We start from the raw sequence: 23575 nt of genomic DNA, 5'->3' as shown, positions 1-23575 counted from the left end.
ACCCCCCAGTGTACGGCACTGAGCACTGCTCCCTGCAGCAGACGGGATACCTGCCTGGATGGACTCGCCCAACCTGACAACGGCTGGGTGTGTGCCTGAACTTTCGCCTGCTCCTCTTTTTGCCTCTGCCTCTTTTCATAGACTCTCAGACTTTAAGGTCGGAAGAGACCATTACGATCGTCGCCTCTAGTCTGACCTCCTGCACAACGCAGGCCACAGAATCTCACCCCCCCACTCCTGTAACAAACCCCTAACCTCTGTCTGAGCTACTGAACTCCTCGAATCGTGCTTTAAAGACCTCAAGGTGCAGAGAATCCTCCAGCAAGTGACCTGTGCCCCACGCTGCAGAGGAAAGCGAAACACCCCCCAGGGCCTCTGCCAATCTGCCCTGGAGGAAAATTCCTTCCAAACCCCAAATCTGGCCATCAGCTAAACCCTGAGCATGTGGGCAAGACTCACCAGCCAGACACCCAGGAAAGAATTCTCTGTAGTAACTCAGATCCCACCCCATCTAATATGCCATTGGGCATATTTACCGCTAATAGTCAAAGATCAATTAGTTGCCAAAATGAGGCTACCCCATCACACCATCCCCTCCATAAACTTATCAAGCTTAGACCTGAAGCCAGATATGTCCTTTGCCCCCACTGCTCTCCTTGGAAGGCTGTTCCAGAACGTCACTCCTCTGACGGTTACAAACCTTCGTCTAATTTCAAGTCTAAACTTCCTGATGGCCAGTTTATATCCATTTGTTCTTGTGTCCACATTGGTACTGAACTTAAATAATTCCTCTCCCTCCCTGGTATTTATCCCTCTGATATATTTATAGAGAGCAATCAGATCTCCTCAATCCCAGTGGCAGACAGTGTCAAAACGCTGATCCACCTCAAGTTGCAATAACTGCACTTTACAAATCACTGAACAGCCTCTGAATCCTCTTCCCTCGGAGCAGGATGAACTGCAGCTCCGTGTATTACGAAGCGCAGAACTACCCTAGCTCTGCTCCCTGGGAGGAAGTTTGGAGCCATGAGGATCACCCCATTTTCCCCCTCTGATCATCTCCCAACCCCGCTGGATGTCTGTGTCTGACACCATAACTAGTGGCTTAATGAGGCAATGGCGAAGGTTAAAACTGCGCAGGCCTCTTTGCTCAAACTCCAGTAACAATCACAGTGAGTCAGAGGATGCTTGCAAACCGGGTCTCAGATCTATCAGCTGTGCTCAGCATTTCATCAGTTTCCAAAGCCATTTACTGCTTTCTAACTCCAGGAATGTTCTTGTTCAATTAATGTCTGCAATCATGATGGCAAGGAACATTTCTAGGGAAAGAGCAATTAAATGCTCCCTAGGCTTAGAAGCAATAATTTGGGGATAGTTACAGACATCACATATTGCCCCTTCTGGTCCAAGCCAGTCTCTCTTGTATTGCGCAGAGGCGTCAGGACAGGAAGCAAGGGAGAGGAGAGTTCTTATCTGTAGGCACTAGTGATTCAGCACCCAGAATCCTACGTTTAGCACCAGAATAGCATCTCAGTGCCAAAGAGGTGGCTGTAAATTGGAGGGAGGTCAGGAAAGAGAGACTAGAATGAACAACCGGCCCAAGGGACTGCTTTATTCAGAGTACAGTAAATAAATTACCTCCTAGAACTGGAAGGGACCTTGAAAGGTCATCGAGTCCAGCCCCTGCCTTCACTAGCAGGGCCAAGTACTGATTTTGCCCCAGATCCTTAAGTGGCCCCCTCAAGGATTGAACTCACAACCCTGGGTTTAGCAGGCCAATGCTCAAACCACTGAGCTCTCCCTCTGCCCTTGATGTACCTATAGCATCTTCCAGCAAAGGGTCTCAAAATGCTCCGCAAACTCTTCATCTCTTGGCTCCCCTGTGACCTAACTCCATATCATTACCCCCATTTTATAGGTGAGAAAACACAAAGATTTTAAGGCTGGAAGGGACCGTATTAAGATCTAGTCTGACCTCCTGCATAACACCTCACCCAGTAATGTCTGCCTCAAGCCCGTAACTCTGAGTGATAGCCCAACTTTTAGAAAGACAACTGGTCTTGATTTAAAGACTTCAAGTGACGGAGAATCCACCTCGCCCCCAAGTAAGTTGTTCCAATGGTTAATCACCTTCACTGTTCAAAATTTATGCTTTATTTCTAGCGTACATCTGTCTAGCTTCAGCTCCCAACCATTGGATCTCATTAATTTTTTTCTGCTAGATTAAAGAGACATCTACTATCAGAAATCTCTTCTCCATGTAGGTATTTTTAGACCACGATCAAGTCATCTCTTACTCTTTTCTCTTGGAAAAACTAACGAAATAGACTGAGCTTCTTTAGTCTCTCACTATAAGGCAGATTTTCCAGATCTCAAATCTTTCTCGTAGCGTGGACTCCACAATTGGACACATTATTCCAGCAATGGTCTCACTAATGCCATATATCGAGGTAATACCATCTCCCTATTCCTATTCAATATTCCCCTGCTTCTAAATCGAAGGATTACATTTGCCCTCTTAGCCCCAGCCTCACACTGGGATCACATGTTCAACTGGTTATCTACCTTTTCTCCTAAATCCTTTCCAGTGTCACATCACTCCAGGATACTGTCTCCCCTCCTATAAATAAACTTAGGAGGATTCGATTTTTATAGGTAAATATCACTAAACATCAATTTCACCATACACACACAAACACACACACACACACACACACACACACACACACATTTCCATTGATGATAATTGAAATTTACAGATAGGCAACATGAGAAAAATACTACTTAAGAACATAGAGTTTTATTTAACGATATGTACTTTGTATATTTTAATGTGATTTTGACAATTAATGTTTTTAATGGTAATAAAGCTTTAAGTTTTTGAATCTCAAAATCTACTGTCATTAAATAATTATATTCTGACTCTCCACATAATTCCCCACAACTGTGAAAATTTAAATAGATTAAAAATGGGGAAAATGCTTAAAAATAAACCTCGATATTATCGCTGAAATGATAAATAAAAATAAAATTCTGCAAAACCCACTTATAAGTATGACCTTTTTTCCTACACGTCTTTGCATTTGGTTGTGATAAAACTCATCTTCAAATGAGCTCACTTTGCCAAATGATCCAGCTCGCTCTGTATAACTGACCTGTCCCCATCATTATTTTCCACTTGACACATTTGTGTGCCGCCTGCAAGCTTTATCGGCAAAGATTTTATACTCTCTTTCAGGTCACTGATGAAGCTATTGCACAGTAGTGGGCCGAGAACAGATCATCCCCATAGGAGGAGGATTTCTCATTACAATCACTTGTGGAGATCTCTGTTAGCCAGTTCCCAATCCATTTAATATGGGCTACACTGATTTTATAGAATGCTACTTTTTATAAAATCTGAATGTCACATGGGACTAAGTCGAATGCCTTACAGAAGGCTAACATCAACATAGCGACCTTTATTAATCAGACTGGTACTCGCATCAAAAGTGTCAAGTTTGTTTGACATGATCTATTTTCTGTAAAACCATATTGGCTGGCATTAATTATGCTACCATTCCTTAATTCCTTACTGACTGTGCCTCGTGTCAGCCTTTTCAAGATTTTGCCAGGGATCAGTATTAGCTTTTCCAGTCCTCTTGAACCTCTCCAGTGTTCCAAAATGTGTTAAAAATCAACGTTAGTGGTTCAGAGAGCTCCTCAGCCAACTCTTTTAATAACCTTGGTCTTGCTGATTTAAAAATGTTTAATAGCTGCTCTTTCCTATCTTCCCTAATTATTTAAAGAATAGAAAATATTTCCTTATCAATATAAGATATGAGTACATCAGTCTGCTTCCTTTCAGATACAGAAATATTTGTTGATTATTTTTCTGCCTTTTCAGCATCTTGATTGATAATTTTACTATCATTATACTGGAGCTGTGCTAATGTAAGGTAGTTGTTTGTTCCTGATATATTTAAAGAATTGCCTCTTATTGTCCTTAACCTTGTTAGCCATAGATTGTTCACTGAGACCTTTAGCTTGTCTTATCAATTGTCTGCATTTCCTAAATGCCACTTTGTTTTCATTGCAATCAACTTCTCCATTTTTCTATTAAATTTTTTTTTACTTGCTACTTTCATGACCCGTTAACCAGGATGTTTGGGGGGAGGGGTTCTAACTAACGAAACTTTAAGTGATTGCAGAATTGTGGGGTTTGGGGTGCCTAGTAAAGCATTCTTAAACAGCACTCCAGTGTCCTTCACATTTTTATGTTTTTATTTATCTCCCATTCAATTTTGCTCATGATTGTTTTTAGCTTTGATAAACTGGCCCTTTTGAAGCACCTGTTATATATATTACTGGACAGGACTATACTGCATTTGCACATAAAGTTAGGTGCAGAGCCAGGAATAAAATATGGGTCTCTTCACTCCTAATCCCATGCTCTGATTACTCCGTATGTACCGTGAGCTTGGTTATAGGGTGGCTAAGGGAGACAGGGGGATGGGATGACTATCAACAACTACCTTCATTTTCAGTCTGTTTACAGCACGGGGGCCAGGCCCTGGAGAGCTCGGGTCAGTGGGAGCTCTGCAGCTGCTGGGCTTGCAGGATTGGCGCATGGTGAGGGGGTGTATAAACCCTACACAGCAACAGCCACAAAGGAGTCAATGGACAGAACAGCTTCCCCCACCTGAGGCTAATTATTTGACTAGCAGCAGCTGGGAGAAAAGGCTGCAGCTTAGGCAGAAGGAGGCGCTGTGAGAGAGGTTGGGAAGGAGCTGAAACCGCCCATGGAGTGGGGAGAGATTCTTGGGAAACAGCTGAGAGGGACAGGACTTTCTAAGGTCCAGGTTATCAAGCCCTTGGGGAAATTACAATCAGGGATTGACGAGTAGCCATCATAGGACAGGTGACCAGAGAATTGGTCTTTAAGGGCCACCATACCTTAAATGGTCCCTTAGGTAGACTTATAGATTCCAAAACCAGGGACCATTGTGATTATCTAGCCTGAACTCCTGTGTAACACAGGCCAGAGCCCTGCCCCAAATCATTCCTAGAGCAGAGCTGTTAGAGAAACCACCCATCTGGATTTTAAAATTGCCAGTGATGGAGAATCCACCAAGACCCTTGGGGTAAATTGATCCAATGGCCAATTACCTTCACTGTTAAAAAATTATGACTTCTTTCTAAACTGAATTTGTCTAGCTTTAACTTCCAGCCATTGGAATGTGTTAGTGACTTCTTCAATTTAGCAGAGGAGGATCTATCAAATATTTGTTCCCCACATAGGTACTTATAGACTGTGATCAAATCACCCCTTAACCTTCTTTTTGTTGAACTAATAGATTGAGCTCCTGGCGTCTATCACTGTAAGGCGGGTTTTCTAATCCTTTCATCATTCTCGTGGTTCTTCTCTTAAACCCTCTCCAATTTTTTCAACATCTTTCTTGGATTGTGGGCACAGGATTCCAGCAGCAGTCACAGCAGTGCCAAATTCAGAGGTAAAATAACGTCTCCACTCCTAGTCGAGATTCCCTGTTTATGCATCCATGGATCACACTAGCCCTTTTGGCTGCAATGTTGCACTGGGAGTTCATGTTCAGCTGATTATCCACCATCATCCCCAAATCTTTTTCAGAGTCGCTGCTTCCCAGAACAGAGTCCACCATGCTGTAAGTATGGCCTCCACTCTTTGGTCCCAGAGGTCTACAGTTACATTTAGCCATAGCAAAACGCTCCCCAAGCAATCCAGATCACTCATACAGTGACCCGTCCTCTCCATTAGCTACCACTCCCCCACATTTTTATGTCATCTGCAAACTTTATCCGATTTTGTTTTCTTTCAGGTCACTGATAAAAATTGTAAATAGTGTAGGGGCAGAACCCACTGCACTAGAAACAGACCTGCTTGAAGATGATTCCCCATTTACAATTTCATTTTGAGACCTAACAGTTCAGCCAGCTTTTAATCCATGTAATGTGCACCGCGTTCATTTGATATCATTCTAGATTTGCAATCAGAATGTTGTGTGGTACCAAGCCAAACGCCTTACACAAGTCTAGAGTTAGAGGGGGAGGAAGACAAGCCCCCTCACAGGGTGCTAGTATAATGTACAAGTCATTGCTTATCCGCTTGTCTTCCCTTCAGTCATTCTGACAGGGGTTCGTAATATCACATCAGCAGCAAGACAGCATAACACTGCGATTTATCTAGTGCCTTTGATATGAAGCATGGGAGTCCAGGGGGAGCAGGGCACAGCAATAAAAATCAACCCACAGCCACCAATTGGGGGGCCCTGACCCAGAACAGCAGAGTGAGCCTCAGGAAAAGGAAGAGAGAGACATCAAATCAGCAGCATTAAGGGGAGAGAGCAGGTGAGGGTTTGAAACAGGATTTAAAACAAGGGGAGACAGAGGAACCAAGAGACAAGAGCATCAGCATGGCCCCTGTGTCACATCTACAGTTCCGCCTGAAACTGCCCCCAGATTGGCAGGTCCCAGCAGGTACTGATCCATCTTGGATCAAAATGGAGCACTGGATATTGGAATCTTTAGTACCCACAAGCCACAGCTCTGCATTAAAGAAAAGTGGCTGTGCTGTGCCCTGGTGCAGCCATTGGGCCCACGGCAAATGCCCCGGTGGCTCTCGCTGGGGAAAGCTTGGGAGGGCTGCGGATACCAGAGGACACACGCACGCACCCAGAGTTCTGGTGACTCAGTGAGTGGAAGCCAGCAGGTTGCTGGCAGGATGGTTTAATGGGCACAATACTGATCCGAGAGGTACGGTAACAAATCTGCAACGTCCCGAAGAGTCGGCGTCATTGCAGCTCTCGGGGAGGGGGTGCGAGGGGCTGCACTCTCTCATTCTGGAGTTTGCACAGTGGCTGCTCTTCTCCCTGTCCGTGCTCAGAGCCCAGGGTGAGGCAGCACAGAGCACCTGTCATACATGCTGTCACCCACGCAGAAACCCAGGCCGTAAAAGTGCCACCACAGCAGCCACAAGGCCAGAGAACATGATCTCACCCTACCCTGGGTAAAGGAATTGAATCCAACGAGAACAAGAAGCCCTCTGTGTCCAGCCCAGCGCTCCGCTGCCTGCCACCCACATGTGAACTCCAGGAGAACAGGCAGCAGTGGAGTCGGCAAACAAGGGAAGGGGTTTGTCGCTGCAGAAAGAGAGGCTGTAACTTTGCAGGAACAATGCCGCAGTGATGGTCTCTGCCCACGGCAAGCTGCTCTGTCCTTGGATGCTCCACACTCCGGCTGCTTGGCAGCTGGCTACAGGAGGCTCTGCTAGCAGCGCTAGTCAAGCTGTTTGAACGTGGACCCCGATCACTAGCACCCCCACCAACAAGTAACGCTGGCGGCTATTCCACACTGGGTGCCCAGTGCTCTGGACACGTTCTACCAGGACAGCCCATTGCATGGCATTCTGCAATTCTCTCGATTCTGATCAGGTCCCTACCCTGCCCTCATCACTGCAGCATCTCTCTGCTCCCCACATGACTCCCGCTCGCAGGGAAGCGGAGGGAGGTGCCACCTGGTCCCATCCCGGGAAGCAGGGTAGGGTTGTTCTTTCCAAGGCTTTGAGACACTAGCTTTACTTCTTTGGGACGATGAGCCGAGAACCAATGAGTTTCATGCTTAGGTAGTTTTCCCAAAACATTATCCCCCACTTCTCCCTTCTAATCTTTGCTCCCCGCATCCCTGACCCCCACATACAAGCACCTCCCTGGTGCTTATGCCTCACTAGTATTTGGAGCCCATTCCGGTCCCCTCCCTTCGTCACCACTCAGCCAAGCTCCACGTCGTTCACTCTTTAAATCCAGCTCCTTCTAACCAGGCAGCATTTTTGTTGCTCTTCTCCGAACTCCCTCCACTTTGCCAATATCTTTCCAACAATGAGATGCCCAGAATGAAACCCAGCATTCCTGATTCAGGCTCCCACAGCCAGGTACAGTGGGGTTAGCCCCTCCCTGCCCCAGGACTTGAGGCCTTTGCATGTATAGTCACAAAATGACATGGGCCTTTTTTGCCATCATATCACTTTGCAGGCTGGCAGTTCACAGGCAAAGGCACCGGGGGAGATGGCAGAAGACAGCCACTTGAAAGCCTGTTTGAGCTTTAATGGTGTTCCCAGCTGCCATAGGTGCATGGGGACCTATCTGGCTCTGCTGGACGGCACCGAAAACAGGCATCTGCACTAAACTGTGCTGCTTCAGAACTGACGACGAACCCAATGATAAAGTGCAAGCTGCTGCACGCACGCCAGCCCGAAGAGGCAGAGCTGGAAGCAATCCACGCGCTGTACAAACACAAGATACAGGGACCACACAGAGGGTGTCCAAGCTTTGCCTAAGCGAGGCCTATTCTGGCAATTTGCCTGGGGCCCAAGGGCCACAATTAACCTGTATAAAAGTGGAGCAGGTGGCAGCTACCCTTGTCTTCAAGGCCTTGCAAACCACTGCCCAGTATCTAGCTTCAAAACCACCGTCTCCAACACCATCTGGTAGCTGCCATTATTCTAGGTCCCTTTCAACCCACCACAGGTACAGACAGCACTTGTGGCTCTAGGGAATGGCCTCCTTGTGCCCAAGAGAGGACAAGTCTATCCACATCACCTTGCTGGACCTCTCTGCTGCACCTAATACCACTGATCACCAGATACTCCTGTCCGGCCCTCGAGAGGTTGCCAAGGTGACCAGAAATACCCCAAAGTGGCTCAGGCCCCTCCTCTCCAACCAAACCCAGGAGGTTGTTATGGGGAATTGCTCCTCCACCTCCAAAATCCAAGAACCCCCACGTTATTCGCATCTCTAGGGAGCCGACAAGGGCTGAAGGGCCAGCAGGACACAGACAACACCCAGCTCTGCTGCTCCCCTACATCGAATGTAGCCAGCACCATCTCCCAGCTTGTGTGTCCAACTCAGAGCATCACCGCGGCCACAGAGCAGTCGGACCCAGGCAAGACCAAGTGATACTGGTAGGAAGAGAGAAGCATTTTCAAGAACTTGCCTTCCCTTGCCTTACCTCTCCGCTCTCCAGGGCCTCTTCCTGCGTATTAAATCAATCTGTAGCCTTTCGGTCTTTGGGCATCTTCACTGGGTGCCCAAAGAGTCATGGCAGCAAAACACTCCCAGTTTCCATCTGCCCCTTGCCAGAAGTGTATGCCGGCTTGTAGCAGACTCAGAGCTGGCCATGCACGGCTGCCAGGTTCGCTCACTGTAACCAAGATGTACGAATGAAGCCCTGTGCCCTGGAAAAGCTCCACAAAGTACAAAAATGCATCAGCCTATCTGATAGCAGCACTTAGAGCCATGAACACAGCCCCGTGGGACTCTGCTCCCTGCACTGGCTCCCTTCTGAATACAGCCCGATACAAGGTCCCTGTCCTGATACTCAAACTTCTCCGTGGAAATGACCCCAGCCACCCGAGAGATCCCCTCCCCTCCTCAGCCATAACTATGTTCCACTGGAACCATGGAACAGGCAACCTGTGGGGCAGGCTCACAATTCCATGGATGTTCAGGCCAGAAGGAACCACTAGGATCACCTAATCTGACCTCCTGCATAGCGCAGGCCACAGAACCTCACCCAGGGATTCCTGCACCAAGCCCAGATTTTCTGATTGAACGAGAGCACGTTTTTTAGAAACCCCCAATCTTGATTTAGAGGCTCCAAGTGATGGAGACTATCACGTTCCTTGGTAAATTGTTTCAATGGTTAATTACTGTCTCTGTTCAAAATGTTTGCCTTATTTCCAGCCTGAGTTTGTCTAGCTTTGGCATCCATAGGGTTACCATACGTCCGGATTTCCCCGGACATGTCCTCCTTTTGTGTGCTAAAAATAGCGTCCGGGGGGAATTTGTAAATCACTCACAATGTCCGGGATTAGCAGAGAGTGGCTGGGAGGGCTGCAGGGAAGTCCCGGGCTGGACTCAGGAGCAGCTGTAGAGGAGCCGGATCCGCCCTGCATTCTGAGCCAGCAGCTCCCTTGCAGTCCAGTCCAGCAACACTGTGCAGGGCCAGACCGGGTTTTGTTGTGCAGGGCCAGACCGGGTTTTGTTGTGCAGGGGAGCTCAGCCATGTGTCCGGCTCGGCTGCACAGAGCCCAACACTCTGTTCTGAGCAGCAGGGTAAGGGGGACCGGGGGCAGGAAGGTTCTGGAGGTGGAGGTCAAGAAACGGGGGGGGCTTTTTGGAGGGAGTGGAGAAAGTTTTGGGCAGTCAGGGTACAGGTAGGGGGTAGGGTCCTGGGGGGCAGTTGGGGGGGGGTCTTAGGAGGGGGCAGTTAGGGGACAAGGAGCGGGGGGGGGGGTAGGGGGCTGGGAGTTCTGGGGGGGAGCTGTCAGGGGGCAGGAGTGGAGAGAGGGATCGGAGCAGTCAGGGGACAGGGAGCAGAGGGGTTTAGATGGGTTGGGAGTTCTGGGGGGGGCTGTCAGGGGGCAGGAGTGCGGAGAGGGATCGGAGCAGTCAGGGGACAGGGAGCAGAGGGGTTTAGATGGGTTGGGAGTTCTGGGGGGGGGCTGTCAGTGGGTGGGGAGTGGTTGGATGGGGCGTGGGAGTCCCAGGGGTCTGTCTGGGGGTGGGGGTGTGGATAAAGGTTGGGGCAGTCAGGGGACAAGAGGCAGGGAGGCTTAGATAGTCCTGGGGGGCAGTTAGGGGCAGGGGTCCCAGGAGGGGGTAGTCAGGGGACAAGGAACGGGGGGAGGGTTGGGAGGTCAGGGGGGGCGGGAAGTGGGAGGGGCAGGGGCGGGGCTAGGGCGGGGCTCCTCCCGTCCTCTTTTTTGCTTGCTGAAATATGGTAACCCTAGGCATCCAGCCATTGCATCTTGTGACTTTGTATGCAAAGATTAAGGAGCCATCTACTATCAGAAATCTTCTCCTCGTGTAGACACTTATAGATTGTGATTGCATGAGACCAAACTTTACCAGGAGTAAGATCTAGACTGTGGAACTCAATGCCACATGAGCTGAGATGACAGGCCTCATCACACTGAGAACTAAATCTAAAAAACCTCATCTCTTAGATTTCATCTTCCCTTAGTAAGTTCTTCGCATACACAACACACACACTCCCCCACAAATGCTAAACTATTAATCCAGCTAGTTCTCCCACAGGCTGAGAAGGGAGAAATGGTTATTGCTGTATCTACAATCTACAACATCTATTGCTGTCGGGAGGAGGGATAGCTTAGTGGTTTGAGCATTAGCCTGCTAAACCCAGGGTTGTGAGTTCAATCCTTGAGGGGGCCACTGGGGGATCTGGGGCAAAATCAGTACATGGTCCTGCTAGTGAAGGCAGGGGGCTGGACTTGATGACCTTTCAAGGTCCCTTCCAGTTCTAGGAGATGGGATATCTCCATTAATTATTATTATTATTATATACTTTTAAGTATGTGGGGGCGATGCTCAGATATTGTTTATGGTGATGGGGACCAGACAAGCCAGTAGATCAGATAGATTCAATAGAGCTTTAATTCACATATGCAGCCTTTGGAGAACACAAGACCCATGTTGTGATGTTCCAGCTTGATTTAAGGGGTCTTGCTGTACATAATTTAAGGCAGAGAGAAGCTAAGAGGGAGAGACAAGGACAAAAGAGGTTTTCAGCTATGATTTGAAATGGATGGAGAGAGACAGAAAGGCTGTTCTAGGCAGCAGGAGACGCACAGGAGAAGGCGCTTGCGCAATAGGTGACTAGACTTTGAGCAGGGACGGAGCGGGATTTGGAAGGAAGAGACACACTAAGATGGTAACGTTGCTTGGACTGAGGCCTGGTCTACACTATGAGGCAGCTTACGTCGATCTATGTCACTTGCTCCTGCCGCTGTAAGTGTCCCACTACACAGACATACCTCCACCTCCATGAGAGGCGTAGGGCTTGTGTGGGTGTGGTTAGGGTGACGCAGTGTCTTACATTGACTGCTGGCTGTCCTGGCAATGGCAGGAGCCATGAAACGGACAGGAAAGCTGGGAAGCGAGAGTCCAGCTGCCCCCCACTCCCTGGAGAGCCGGGCGGTTGGACCCCGCTCCTGGCTGGGAGTCAGGGCAAGAAGGCTGGGTGGCTGGACCCTGCTCCCGGGGGGGCAGCCCGGGAGCCTGGGAGTCTGTGAGGCTGCCAGGGTCCTAGCAGAGCTGATTACCGCAGTTACCCTAAGTCGAGTCTTTTTTAAAAAGTGGGGGAGGGGGGATTTTGAAGCAGATCAGGAGATGAACGGGGCGCCTGGACAGCGGTGACTTGGGAAGGCCGTGGAGGAGGAGGAACCGGGCTATGTAGAATTAACACACTTGTATACAGGTGTGTTGATATCTGTGTTCTGCAAGACTAACCCCGTAAGCAGCCACTGACCAGATGAGCCTAAGGGCGAGTGTGCAGGGAAAAGAGAGGGCGGCTCCCCAGCCTGGGTTTGAATTGCCAGCAGGGGTTACAGCAGGCCGTAGGCTCCAATGCAGAACTGTAATGAAGAGAATCAACCAAACAGCACATTATGCTGTTGATGAAACTAGACTGAAGGCATTTGTTCAAGAGGCCAAGCAGAGCAAGGTTTGTCCCCGGGGGCAGCGCACGTACTGGATGGGAGCTGAAGGGACAGAGAGAGTTCTTCACTCCTGAGGCTGGGATGTCGCCTGAGAAGCTGCTGACTATACAGCAGGGGAAACTTGGGTCAAGAAATAAAGGAAACTTCACAGCCAACCGCGTGGCTTCTTTTAATGACTGTCTACAGCTCCAGCCTGCCAGGAAAGGTGTCGGCACCTTTGTTCTCTCTCTGATTTTGTAGCGTTGTCATCTCAGGGACTCCTGGTGACTTATTAAAAGGTAAAGGAAAAGGCAACAGTTTAATGCATTTTCACACCTCCTTAAAAAAATCATTTGCTCCTGAATGGTGGTCAGGTAGAGAGCTTTAGCTGCGGCTTGCCCCGGTCAGGAGTTAAGATATGGTTTACTGCTTCATGATTGAAAAGAAAAGTCTTACGTTAATAGTGTCTAGAGTCACCAATTACCAGCTTTAACTGCAGCGCCGGCCAGCAAGGCGGTGGAAAGCAGATGACTCAGGGATTGCCATATTGCCGGTGACATTTATAGGGAAATGACACTTAATGGGTCAGAGCTGAAATAGAACTTGCAGAGGGGTAGCTTTCAAAGAGGCAACTGCTTCTCTTTCCAACTCACCGGCAGAGCCTGGAGAGAAAGACGGGATGTGCTGAGGTCCGTCTAACTTCCTCCTGGCCCTCTTGATGGCCTGAACGCCAGCCCGTGCAGAATGCAGCTCACCGGACAGAGGGCACGTCTACACAGCAAAGAAAAACCCACGGCTGGCCCGTGCCAGCTGATTCGGCTCAGGCAGGGCTGTTTCATTGCTGCGTAAACTTCTGGACTCAGACTAGAGCCCAAGCTCTGGGACCCCTCCCGCCCCCCACCTCACTGGATCCTAGAGCCCAGGCTCCAGATAGTGAAACTGCCCTGCAGCCCAAGCGCTAGTCTGCCACGGCCTGGCTGCAGATGTCTAGTTGCTGTGTAGACAAGAGAAGCCCATTCTTATCTCCCTTCCGGTCACAGACTCATAGACTTTAACGTCAGAAGGGACCAGCATGATCATCTACTCTGACCACTGGCACACTGCAGCCACAGACCCTCCTCCCACCCCCCCCCCCACCCCGCTCCTGGAATAGACCCCTAACCTCTAGCTGAGCTACTGACGTCCTCAAATCGTGGTTTGAAGACTTCAAGTTACAGAGAATCCACCATTTACACTAGTTTAAACCTGCCAGTGACCTGTGCCCCACGCTGCAGAAGAAGGTGAAAACCCCTGCAGGGTCTCTGCCAATCTGACCCAGGGGAAAATTCCTTCCTGACCCCAAATATGGCGATTAGTTAGACCCTGAGCATGTGGGCGAGACCAGCCAGCCAGACACCTGGGAAAGAATTCTGTGTAGTAACTCAGAGCCCTCCCCATCTAGTGTCCCGGCTCCAGCAGTTGGGGATTTTTGCTACTGGCAGTTGCCGATGGGCCACACGCCGTTGCAGGCAGTCCCGTCAGACCATCCCCTCCATAAGCTTATCAACCTCAGTCTTGAAGCTAGTTCAGTTTTTTGCCTCTACTGCTCCCCCCTCACTTCCAGATCCAGTACAAAATGCCCTCTGCCTATCTAGGGACGTTTACAAACCTTCCATGAGTGTCAGCCTCTTCTTAGCTCATCTAGTGGCAACATTTCTCTGATTTCTCCCAGCGCCCTGGCTAGCCCTGGTCTGTGAGCCTTCTCCTGTATCTTATCACTGTTCTTTCTGTGTTGAAACCTCCCCTGAAACCCTCTCTTCTGCCTCCTGCAGCTGGCTCTCCAGGTCAGGGGGTGGGGTGTGAAATGCTCTCCTTCGCACTCCCCGGATCCTGGCATTGCTTTGTGCCTGGCTGTGCCCCCCACGCACTGAGAGACAGAGCAATGTCCAGGCTGCTAACTTACACAGGGGTCACAGGGCGCTGAAAATGCAGCCCAGGATCAATGTGCCCCAACCGTGCTCTCTTTTCTCTAGTCCTTTTCCCGGCGAGGCTGTAAGCCGCTGGGAGCCCCTACACCTGGGTGATCCTCCCCAGACTTGCCTAGAGCACGTTTACAGCAATGGCACAGCAGAGAGGCAGTGCAAAGCCAGGAGGAGCCGGAGGAGCTGCTGGGTGTATTTCCCATCGCGAAGCATGTGCACTTTGGGAGACAGTTGGCATGACAGACACTGCACAAAATGAGATTGGGTGGTGCAAGCTTTTCCCTCGCTCCTGCGAAGAGCACATGGAAGCCTTCCCACCGTCCCATCCCTGCAAACTGATCAGTTCAAGAGCACTGTGAGGATTTGCTCCCACGAAAAAGCAGGCTCAGACTACGCTTGTGCACACCCACTGGCTACCAGAACAAAATGCTGCCAATCCCACTGCATCCTTCTTATTTAGGGCCTGAATCCTGCTCCCAGCCAAGTCAATGGCCTAATGGCTTTGATGGCTTCAAACCTGAGCAAGGAGCATGTAGATTCAGGTTTAATGCTGTGCTAACCAAAGTGAGATTAGCATTGGGAAGCTTGCGTGTCTAGAGAGCAACTTGCGCAGCGGAGGGGGAGTACAGGAAATTGTCACTTTTGAAGTGCAGTTCAGCTCCGAAAAGGGACCCTTAAAAACGGCCTTGGGAGATCTTTCACGGACTCCAGATGAAACGTACTAAATTTATGAGAAACTGGTGTTTCCAACGGCCAGCTCCACAGCCTGCCCCTCATGTCTGAGTCAAGCTGGGTGCTGCTCTCCAGCTTCTGTATCATCACTGATAAGAAGATTCTGCTATTGGAACCGAGTTCATCATTCTGATGATGATGCAGAAGCCAGGAGAGAATCCAGCTCCCTTTCCCACAGCTGGGTTGTCTCTGCAGGGCTAACAGGAGTAAAAAATGAACGTTGTTACCGAAGTCAGCAGATCTGACTCCGAATGTGCAGAGAAGCCTTTTTTCCACACAGTCATTTTTCTTGCCATAATCAAGTGGGCCATCCAGATGCCCCGGCTACTCTCTACTGACAGAGTGCCGTGCCAGCGTTAGCGAATCTACAGGCCATGGACAGCCGTAAACATCACACAGCAGCAATCTAGGAAATGTTCCTCACTAGAGATAAGCAAAATGCAGGTCTGGCTACTTACATTTCTCCTTAGAACAAATACAGGCTGAGGACCAGCACAGGTCTGTGTGGGCCCTGAGCAGAGATGAATAGGGACCCAAACATGTGTATGTTACACGGGTGTGCCTGTGGCATGTGTGCATGTGTAAAAGAGCCCAGCTGGTGCGTGGTGAGACCATTAGTTGTCATTTGAAGCTACTGAGCTCATTTCATGCTGGATTTCACAGTGTCCCAGGGATGAAAGGCCAGTGCTAAAGCCTAAGGATGCCTTCACTAAGCTCCTCTGGCTGGCGGGTTATTTACAAGTGCTGCACTCGTCTCACAGGGAGGACACAATGCACAGTACAAAAGGAAAAGGGGTTGCCAGTTCTTTAGGGACAACACCAACCAACAGCGGTCTCTCTCTTACCTTTGGTGTCATTCACCGGATCCATGTGCCGGTAAATATATCCTTCTAGGTAGGAATGGAATTTGGGAGTGGGTGGGAAGAAGGCCAGGCAAATAGCCATTAGCTCCCAGCCCCGTGCCAGACTCTCATAACGGAAGTTCTCAGTGGTCTGCCGGCAAAGCTGGATGTACAGCTCGTCCCTCAGACCCTGCATGCTCCAGCCCTTGGTGGCGATCTCCAAAGCCACGTTGAGTTGATCCGCCTTGGCCCGCCGGTCCCCCATGTACATCTGAATCAGTTTAAATATCTCACAGGCTTCCTTCTTGACGTTGCGGTCGGTGGTCATGATCATGGGCTTCTTGATGGACTCGCTGCTCCAGGCCAGCATGTTGGCAATGGAGACCTTCCTCCGGAAGAGCCCTTGGGTGTGCTTGTTGAAGTGCTTGGAGGCCCAGTTCTCAATGTCCGTCTCCGAGGAGGGCTTTCGTAGGGTGAAGGTAGGGAAGACACAGCTGGCACTAGGCATCATATTTCTGTTCTGTCTGCTGCTCTCAAACTGGGCACAGGCACCAAGATCCTCCGACTGAGAAACAATAGCCAGACAAGTCATTGTTACTACCTGCATTGACCCACTTAGATCCTTCACATACAGTGAACAGCAAATCAATCATTACAGAATTAACAGGGCACTCAACGCACCCACCAAGATGTGGACGCTCCTAGGAGAGGGATTCCTAAACCCTACAAAGATGTAAAGCTAACAGACAGAATCATGTATAATAAGTAAAACACTTCAGCAGTCACATTTCACCAGCCAATATCATCAGTTACTCACTGGGAGAGAGCGAATTAGAGCAGGTGAGCGAAGCCACTGATCAGCCGATGCCATTGCTCCATTCATCCCCCCTCCCCACCAATCACTATGGCCATTTGTGCTCACTCCTACTTACAGCTATGGGCAAAGGAAGCCAGTGGGACAGTCCAGGCTGGAACTCCATGGAGAGCTTCCCGCAGGGTGGAAAGCAGACTGGAATGGCAGATTGCATTACCTGCCGCAGGCCTCTCCACGTAACTGGGATATATACAAGTCACCATCTCAGACCACTGGTAGGCTATACATGTTTATCCAGCTCAGTGTACGGCTGGAAAGGGAAGACACTCACCTGTAACCAGAGTCTGCTGAGTAGAAGATGCTCCACCAAGCCACACTTCAAACGTCCATGTGCCCTGAGAGGGGAGGGCCTGTTGGGGTCTATACTGGGGCCGTGCTTTGTATTCAGAGTTGAATACAAATAGGTGTGAATGAGATTTTTCCCTCTGGAAGTTCAGAAGCTGAAGACTGGGCTGGCTCTGGACTAGGCAGAAATATAGCCCCATTCAAGAGGAATATGCTGCACAAGCAGGCGGTTATTCACCCAACAGACTGCGGCCTGGAAAGATTTAGTTCTTTAAAACCTCCAGACAGGCAGGCAGGCTTTGGACATTACTCTGCAGAGGATTGTGTCCCGTCCTGCCCTGCGGCGGGCTCGCTATAGCACTGAGAATGCGTCTGGCATGGACATTTGTTTGTGGCTTTTCTCTGAATTGTGCTGTGCAGCCCCTCACTGACTAGGCACGTGGCAGCAGTGTACAAGCACCAGCCCTCCACCTCACCCTCCAGGGGTGGGCAGAGAGGGGACCTGGCCCGTGCCCCAGACCCCGGTTGGTTAAAGGACTGGGAGGAAATCCCACGTGCGTTCGCTCTCTCATTGGAAGCAAATGACAGCAGGAGCTCAGCCCAGCCCAGCCCAAGTGGGGACAGGGGATTGGTTACAGGACACGGCTTGGTGGTGAGAAGAGGACCATGAGCTTGGGCAGTGAACACACAGAGCAGACCCAGACGCAGCCTGGATTTGGGGGGTTGGGGAGCGGCACATTGAACAGGTCAGGGCCTAGCGGTAGCCAGACGAGCGGTGTGGTCCAGACACAGCGGAGGAGACCTGACCATCATGGCAACCACAGAGCCAGACACCAGGCAACACAGCAGAGAGCGGGTCTCACCACTCAGAGCTGGCATTGCTCCCTGCAGGGGCAGAGGAGCCCTGTTCTGGCCCTGAAGCTGGGGCAGTCTGGACTGTGACTCGGGCTCCACAGCCGTGCTCTGTATTCAGGCACTGAGGACTCAGGATGTTGTGCTATTGCTGTGGGGGAGGGGGTGTGTGACTCCATGTAGGAGCTGCCGAACGGCTCCTGGCGCTCACTGAGATATTGCCCCTGCCCAGATCAAGTCAATGCAGCAAGTATTTGTGGGGTTACTGCCTGCCCCCCAGAGGCTGTGGGAGGAAGTGGGGTTCTCCACTCTGAAGCATGTGATTTGGCGTATGGGGAAGGCACCAGAAACCGGGGTGCCACCTACAGCAAATACTACAGCAGACAGCTCCTGGGAAAGGAGAGTACATGAGCTAGGTCCCATTAGGCCCCTGGGGAGTCCAGTATTTTGGAAGGGCTTCCAGACCCAGTTAGGTCTTGGGGCACAAAAAGGTTCTGCCCAGGCCTGGAGCCCAGGCACTTGCACATGAAGTTCTAGGCTTTTTTGCGAAGAGTTGATGTCAAAGCTTTCTCCCTCCGGGCACACCCGAATAACAGTCAATATCAATTTGCACTGCACATTTGCACCTTCCCTCTAAGGACCTCAAAGCACTTTACAAACATTAACAAACTAAACCTTGCAACGTCCCTGTAGGGAACGGTCATCCCCATTTTACAGAAGGGGAAACTGAGGCAGGGAGAAGGGAAGTGATTTGCCCACCATCATGTGGCAAAACCCAGACCTGTTCCTTAACCACAAGATCATTCTTCCTCCCCAAATACATACTCTACACACGGTATGCAATGCATCAGTGCCCAGCACAGCCTTGGAAGTCACTGCCTTAGCCCGTCTCTGCATGGCACAGCTATACCGGTATAACCATGATAGCAGTTTTCAGGTATTTAAAAGGGTGTCATAAGGAGGAGGGAGAAAACTTGTTCACCTTAGCCTCTAAGGATAGAACAAGAACCAATGGGCTTAAACTGCAGCAAGGGAGGTCTAGGTTGGACATTAGGAAAAAGTTCCTAACTGTCAGGGTGGTTAAACACTGGAATAAATTGCCTAGGGAGGTTGTGGAATCTCCATCTCTGGAGATATTTAAGAGTAGGTTAGATAAATGTCTATCAGGGATGGTCTAGACAGTATTTGGTCCTGCCATGTGGGCAGGGGACTGGACTCGATGACCTCTCGAGGTTCCTTCCAGTCCTAGAATCTATGAAAAACCCTCAGTGTAGACACTCTTATTCTGCTATGAGAGTGCCTTTTTTTGGTTTAGCCTAAACTTTTACTCATGCAACCTAAGCCAGATTGAAAAAAGACACTTTTATATCCAAAGAAGATTTTCTACACAATGGTATAACTCCATGACTTAAATTCACACCTCACCTTATACCACGCTAGCTCTCCTGTATATACAAGCCCTCAGCACATAAAGTGCACGGTCACTATCTGCGTTGATACAAAGCTGTCTAACCTGACAGAAAATGACTTGGGGGTGATTACGGAGAGAACAGAGAGACTGAAAAGTACAAGCTGCAAAGATTGCTCAGGCCACGAGTTGTACAGGATATAAAGTAGTACAGAATTTAACCCAGCGTTCAGATTCTAATGAGAACACTGGAGCGAAAACATTAAGGCAGCTATGAACATCAGTCTCCGTTCAGTTATCTTTATACATGCAGCTAATAACTCCATCTTGTGTTTACACAGTGCGCTTGTCATTACTATTTTTTGCACGTGACGCTTCGCTCAGCAATGAAATGCAGCCAGCTCTGGGGTGAAATAACAGCTATTTAACCAAGCACAGCAATGCTACACCATAGGGTAGACCAGGAAGTGATGAAAAAGGTCCCATATCCACTAGAAATGGAAGGTAGGCAGAATGCAATACTCTAAGTTGGCCAAGAAGCTGGGGCTGACACTCCTACTCATGTGAAAATGGCTGTAGGAGCTTTAATAACCACAAGTGAACAGGCCCTTGGTTTTTACATCTCATCTGAGACACATTCTGCAGCTGTGCGAAAATACTCACTAGCTCCCAACAGCTCAAAATAAACGTGTTCTGGCAAAAGACAGCTATCCAGGGGAGATGGGAATGTGAACGTGGTGCACTCATGGAGAAGGCCACTAGGCAGAGAACTTCACGAGAAAACTTCATCTTTCCATAGTGACAGAGTAACCAACATTACAGGAAGGGGGTCACAAAACCAGCTCTGCTTTCACTGAACGTCTCCCAGGCAAAGCGTCCAGCATGTGTGCACTCTACAACACATGCAGAGATGTGTTTGTGTGGAGGACCTATGGCAAGCCATGGCTACGGTGTTTTTAATGTTAGTTCCGCAGAGTTGGAGGGACTGGGTTTGGGTATAACCAGCAGTAGTTTGCTAACACACTGCAACTTTCAGAAAGAAGGAAAGTCTTGTGGTTGGAGCACAAGCCTGAGGAGTCAAGGGACTCACATTCTATTTCCACCATTGCCCCAGATCTCCAGTGTGACTTTAGTCAAATCATTCCATGACTCAGTTTCCCCACTGGTAAAAGAAATGGATGTTTGTCTACTTCAGAGGGCTGTGAACTCAGAGAGTGACTAGGCAGAGGGGGAAAAACCCCATATTCAGCAAGGTCTTTCCCACAAAACTAGCATGTAGGGGTCAGAGTCAGGAAAGCTTTGCTGTTCAGGACATCACAGAAGCATGTGCTTAAGATGCATTGATTGTGCTGTCCCGAACCAGGGCCTAGAACAGGAAGCAGAAAGGACAGAGATGTTCACTCCAAAACACTAGGGCCCCCTTCTGCCTTACAAACAATCATTGAGCAAAGGGCGGGGGAAGCAGAGCTGAAGTTAACACCTCAATTATTTGGATCATTGTAGCTCATAGACACCCCAGTCATGGACCAGGAACCTATTCCATGGGGACCAGATACTGCCCTTACGACATACAGCCCGTGACAGAGAATGAGCGGAAGTTAATTCATGTTTGTAAAGCACTAGAGATTTATACTGATTTGAAATGGGAGGCCTTGTCAGTGTGCCTTTAAAATTAGTGGTGTCTAGGAAATGTAGACCAGATGTAAAGAGAAATGTATTTAAACCAAAACCTGACAGCAATTCCAGCATGTATGAGGGGAGTTTTGCATAAAGCCAGGAAACGTAACTATTCCTAAAAATAACAGCTGGCCCAGAGGGCAGAGTGAGATGAGGTCCAGTGGCTTAAGCCCTCGACTGGAAATCAAGAAATCCTGAGTTCTAATTCCAACTCCCAAACCAAATCCCTTGCACAAGTCACTTCCCCTGCCTCAGTTTCCTCAGCTGCAAAGTGTATTTGTATTTATATTAGAGTAGCCTTGACCAGGGCCCTGGTGTAGTAGGTGTTGTATAAACATACACAGATGGTCTTTGCTCCAACCAGTTTAGGATCCAAGAAGACAAACAGATTATGAAGACTAGAGAGGGAGACGATCCAATATATACATTTTTAATACACAGTGATACAAAATAATAAACAAAAGCCAAGGCAGTTATGTCCATGAACAGGTACAATCCCCTCTTTCCACTGAGCCTGGCTGATTTCCTGTGGGCAATGCTGAAGGGGTGGTGTTGAGAAGGGATCAGGAGCAGCCCAGGGAAGGTGTTCCATACATAGGAGCAGAGAGAATATTTGCTGTCTAAATACAAATCTGACATGAGGAATCATATGATTCAAAAACCAGTGGGAGAACACTTCAACCGCTCTAATCACTCAGTGACAGACTTGAAAGTGTCAGTTTTGCAACAAAAAAACTTCAAAAACAGACTCCAAAGAGAGACTGCGGAACTCGAATTAATATGCAAATTAGACACAATTAACTTAGGCCTAAACAGAGACTGGGAATGGTTGGGTCATTACACTAATTGAATTTTTTGCCCCCCATGTTAAGATCTCCTCACACCTTCTATGGGTCATCTCGATTATCACTTCAAAGTTTTTTCTTTTGCTGCTACTGATGGCTCATCTCAATTGATTGGCCTCTTACAAGTGGTATGCGAACTTCCACCTTTTCATGTTCTCTGTATGGATAAATATCTTCTGTCTGTGTGTTCCACTCTGTGCATCTGAAGAAGTGGGCTGCAGCCCACGAAAGCTTATGCTGAAATAAATTTGTTAGTCTCTAAGGTGCCACAAGTACTCCCGTTCTTTTTGTAAATACAGGGAGTTTCTTGGCCACCCCACTGGGCTGCTGGGGAATTTCTTTGTTAATGTTTGTAAAGTGCATGTAATGTAAGAGCTCCCTATAAATGCCATGATTACTATTAGTGACCAGACACCACGGTGATGGCCACAGCAACACCACAGAAGGAACAGCAAGAGAGGAGAGTGCCAAGTTTCCATCTATTTATATGGCCCTTATCACTGCAGTGTCTGAGCACCTCTCAGCTTTTCATGGATTTTATCCGGCAGCCCCCTGGGGACGCCGAGAAGAGTTCTCTCAATTTCCCGATGGGAACGGAGGCACAGAGAGGCTAAATGACTTCCCCGTGGTGCCACAGAAAGTCTGTAGCTGAGCTGTGAACTGAACCCAGGGCTCAAGTCCCAGGCAAGCACCCTTTCCACTGAACTCCACTGCACTTCTGTACCCGCAGCTGGCCGGCCACCTGTACAGCACCACACCCTGGGTCCAGTCCTCCAGAGAAGCTCATGAAAGCCATTGATCGTCTTAGGAGATGGAGCTGGCGTGACTAAATGGCCCTGCAGTCACAGCTGGGCCAGACAGGGGCATGAGACATGCAGGGGGATGTGCCACACGCTGGCACAATGGGGTCTCTTTAGGGAGAGGCAAAAGCAGGAGGGACTTTCAGCAGGATTTGGTTCTACACCTCATTCGACCTTTGGGGTAGGTTCAGCTCATATTAGGAGATGGGAGAATGGGCCGGGGGACAGGCGAAGGGAGGGATGCTGACATGACCAATGAGCAGCTGAAGAGGAGAAACAACTTCAAAGCAGCATAACCCCTAGCACCTTATTTTGGGGCACGGTCAATGAATGAGTGCAGGAGCCCAGGCACTACCCAGGGAATTGGGAGGTCAAGGCTCTATCGCCACCTCTGGGAGTCAGGGATATGGCAGAGCCTTCTTTTGCCTGGGCCTGATGGGAGACGAAAAATCTTGGTCTCCAGGAGCCCAATCCTGCACTTCTGAAGACAGATTGGAGGACCTGGGAAAACTCCTCTGAGAGCAGGTCTTGGTTGCTGCAGGCCCCACTGTGTTATCTAACATCCAATCAAGCAGTCGTTTGTACAGGGCCTAGCACAAGGCCCCGCTCCTGACCGGGGCCTCGAGGCACCACCGTAATACACATATTAAAATACACACGGTTACCTAACTACCCCTCTTCTATTCCCAACCTCTGCAAATGAAGCTTGGTGACATTTACAACTGCTTTGCTCCTTGGCTCAGGTGAAAGTGGCTTATCCCCATGGAGGATAAGGGCACCAATGGCTA

At 49.2% G+C, this 23575-nt stretch overlaps 1 protein-coding gene across 9 annotated transcripts in view; it reads right to left on the bottom strand.

The window, feature by feature from the left end:
* ARHGAP39 (Rho GTPase activating protein 39) overlaps positions 1-23575 on the bottom strand; it is a 395325-nt gene that overhangs the window by 119042 nt on the left and 252708 nt on the right. For all 9 annotated transcript variants that reach the window (XM_065586365.1, XM_065586367.1, XM_065586366.1 and 6 more), the window contains one exon: positions 16050-16611. In XM_065586365.1, the coding sequence (XP_065442437.1) occupies positions 16050-16611 (562 nt within the window). The remainder of the gene's footprint in view (positions 1-16049; positions 16612-23575) is intronic.

This window comes from Chrysemys picta, chromosome 2 (assembly GCF_011386835.1).
Source record: "Chrysemys picta bellii isolate R12L10 chromosome 2, ASM1138683v2, whole genome shotgun sequence".
NCBI classification, from domain to species: Eukaryota; Metazoa; Chordata; order Testudines; family Emydidae; genus Chrysemys; species Chrysemys picta.
The sequence above is the reverse complement of the archived record's forward strand: the minus strand, read 5'-3'. Positions and strand labels throughout refer to the sequence as shown.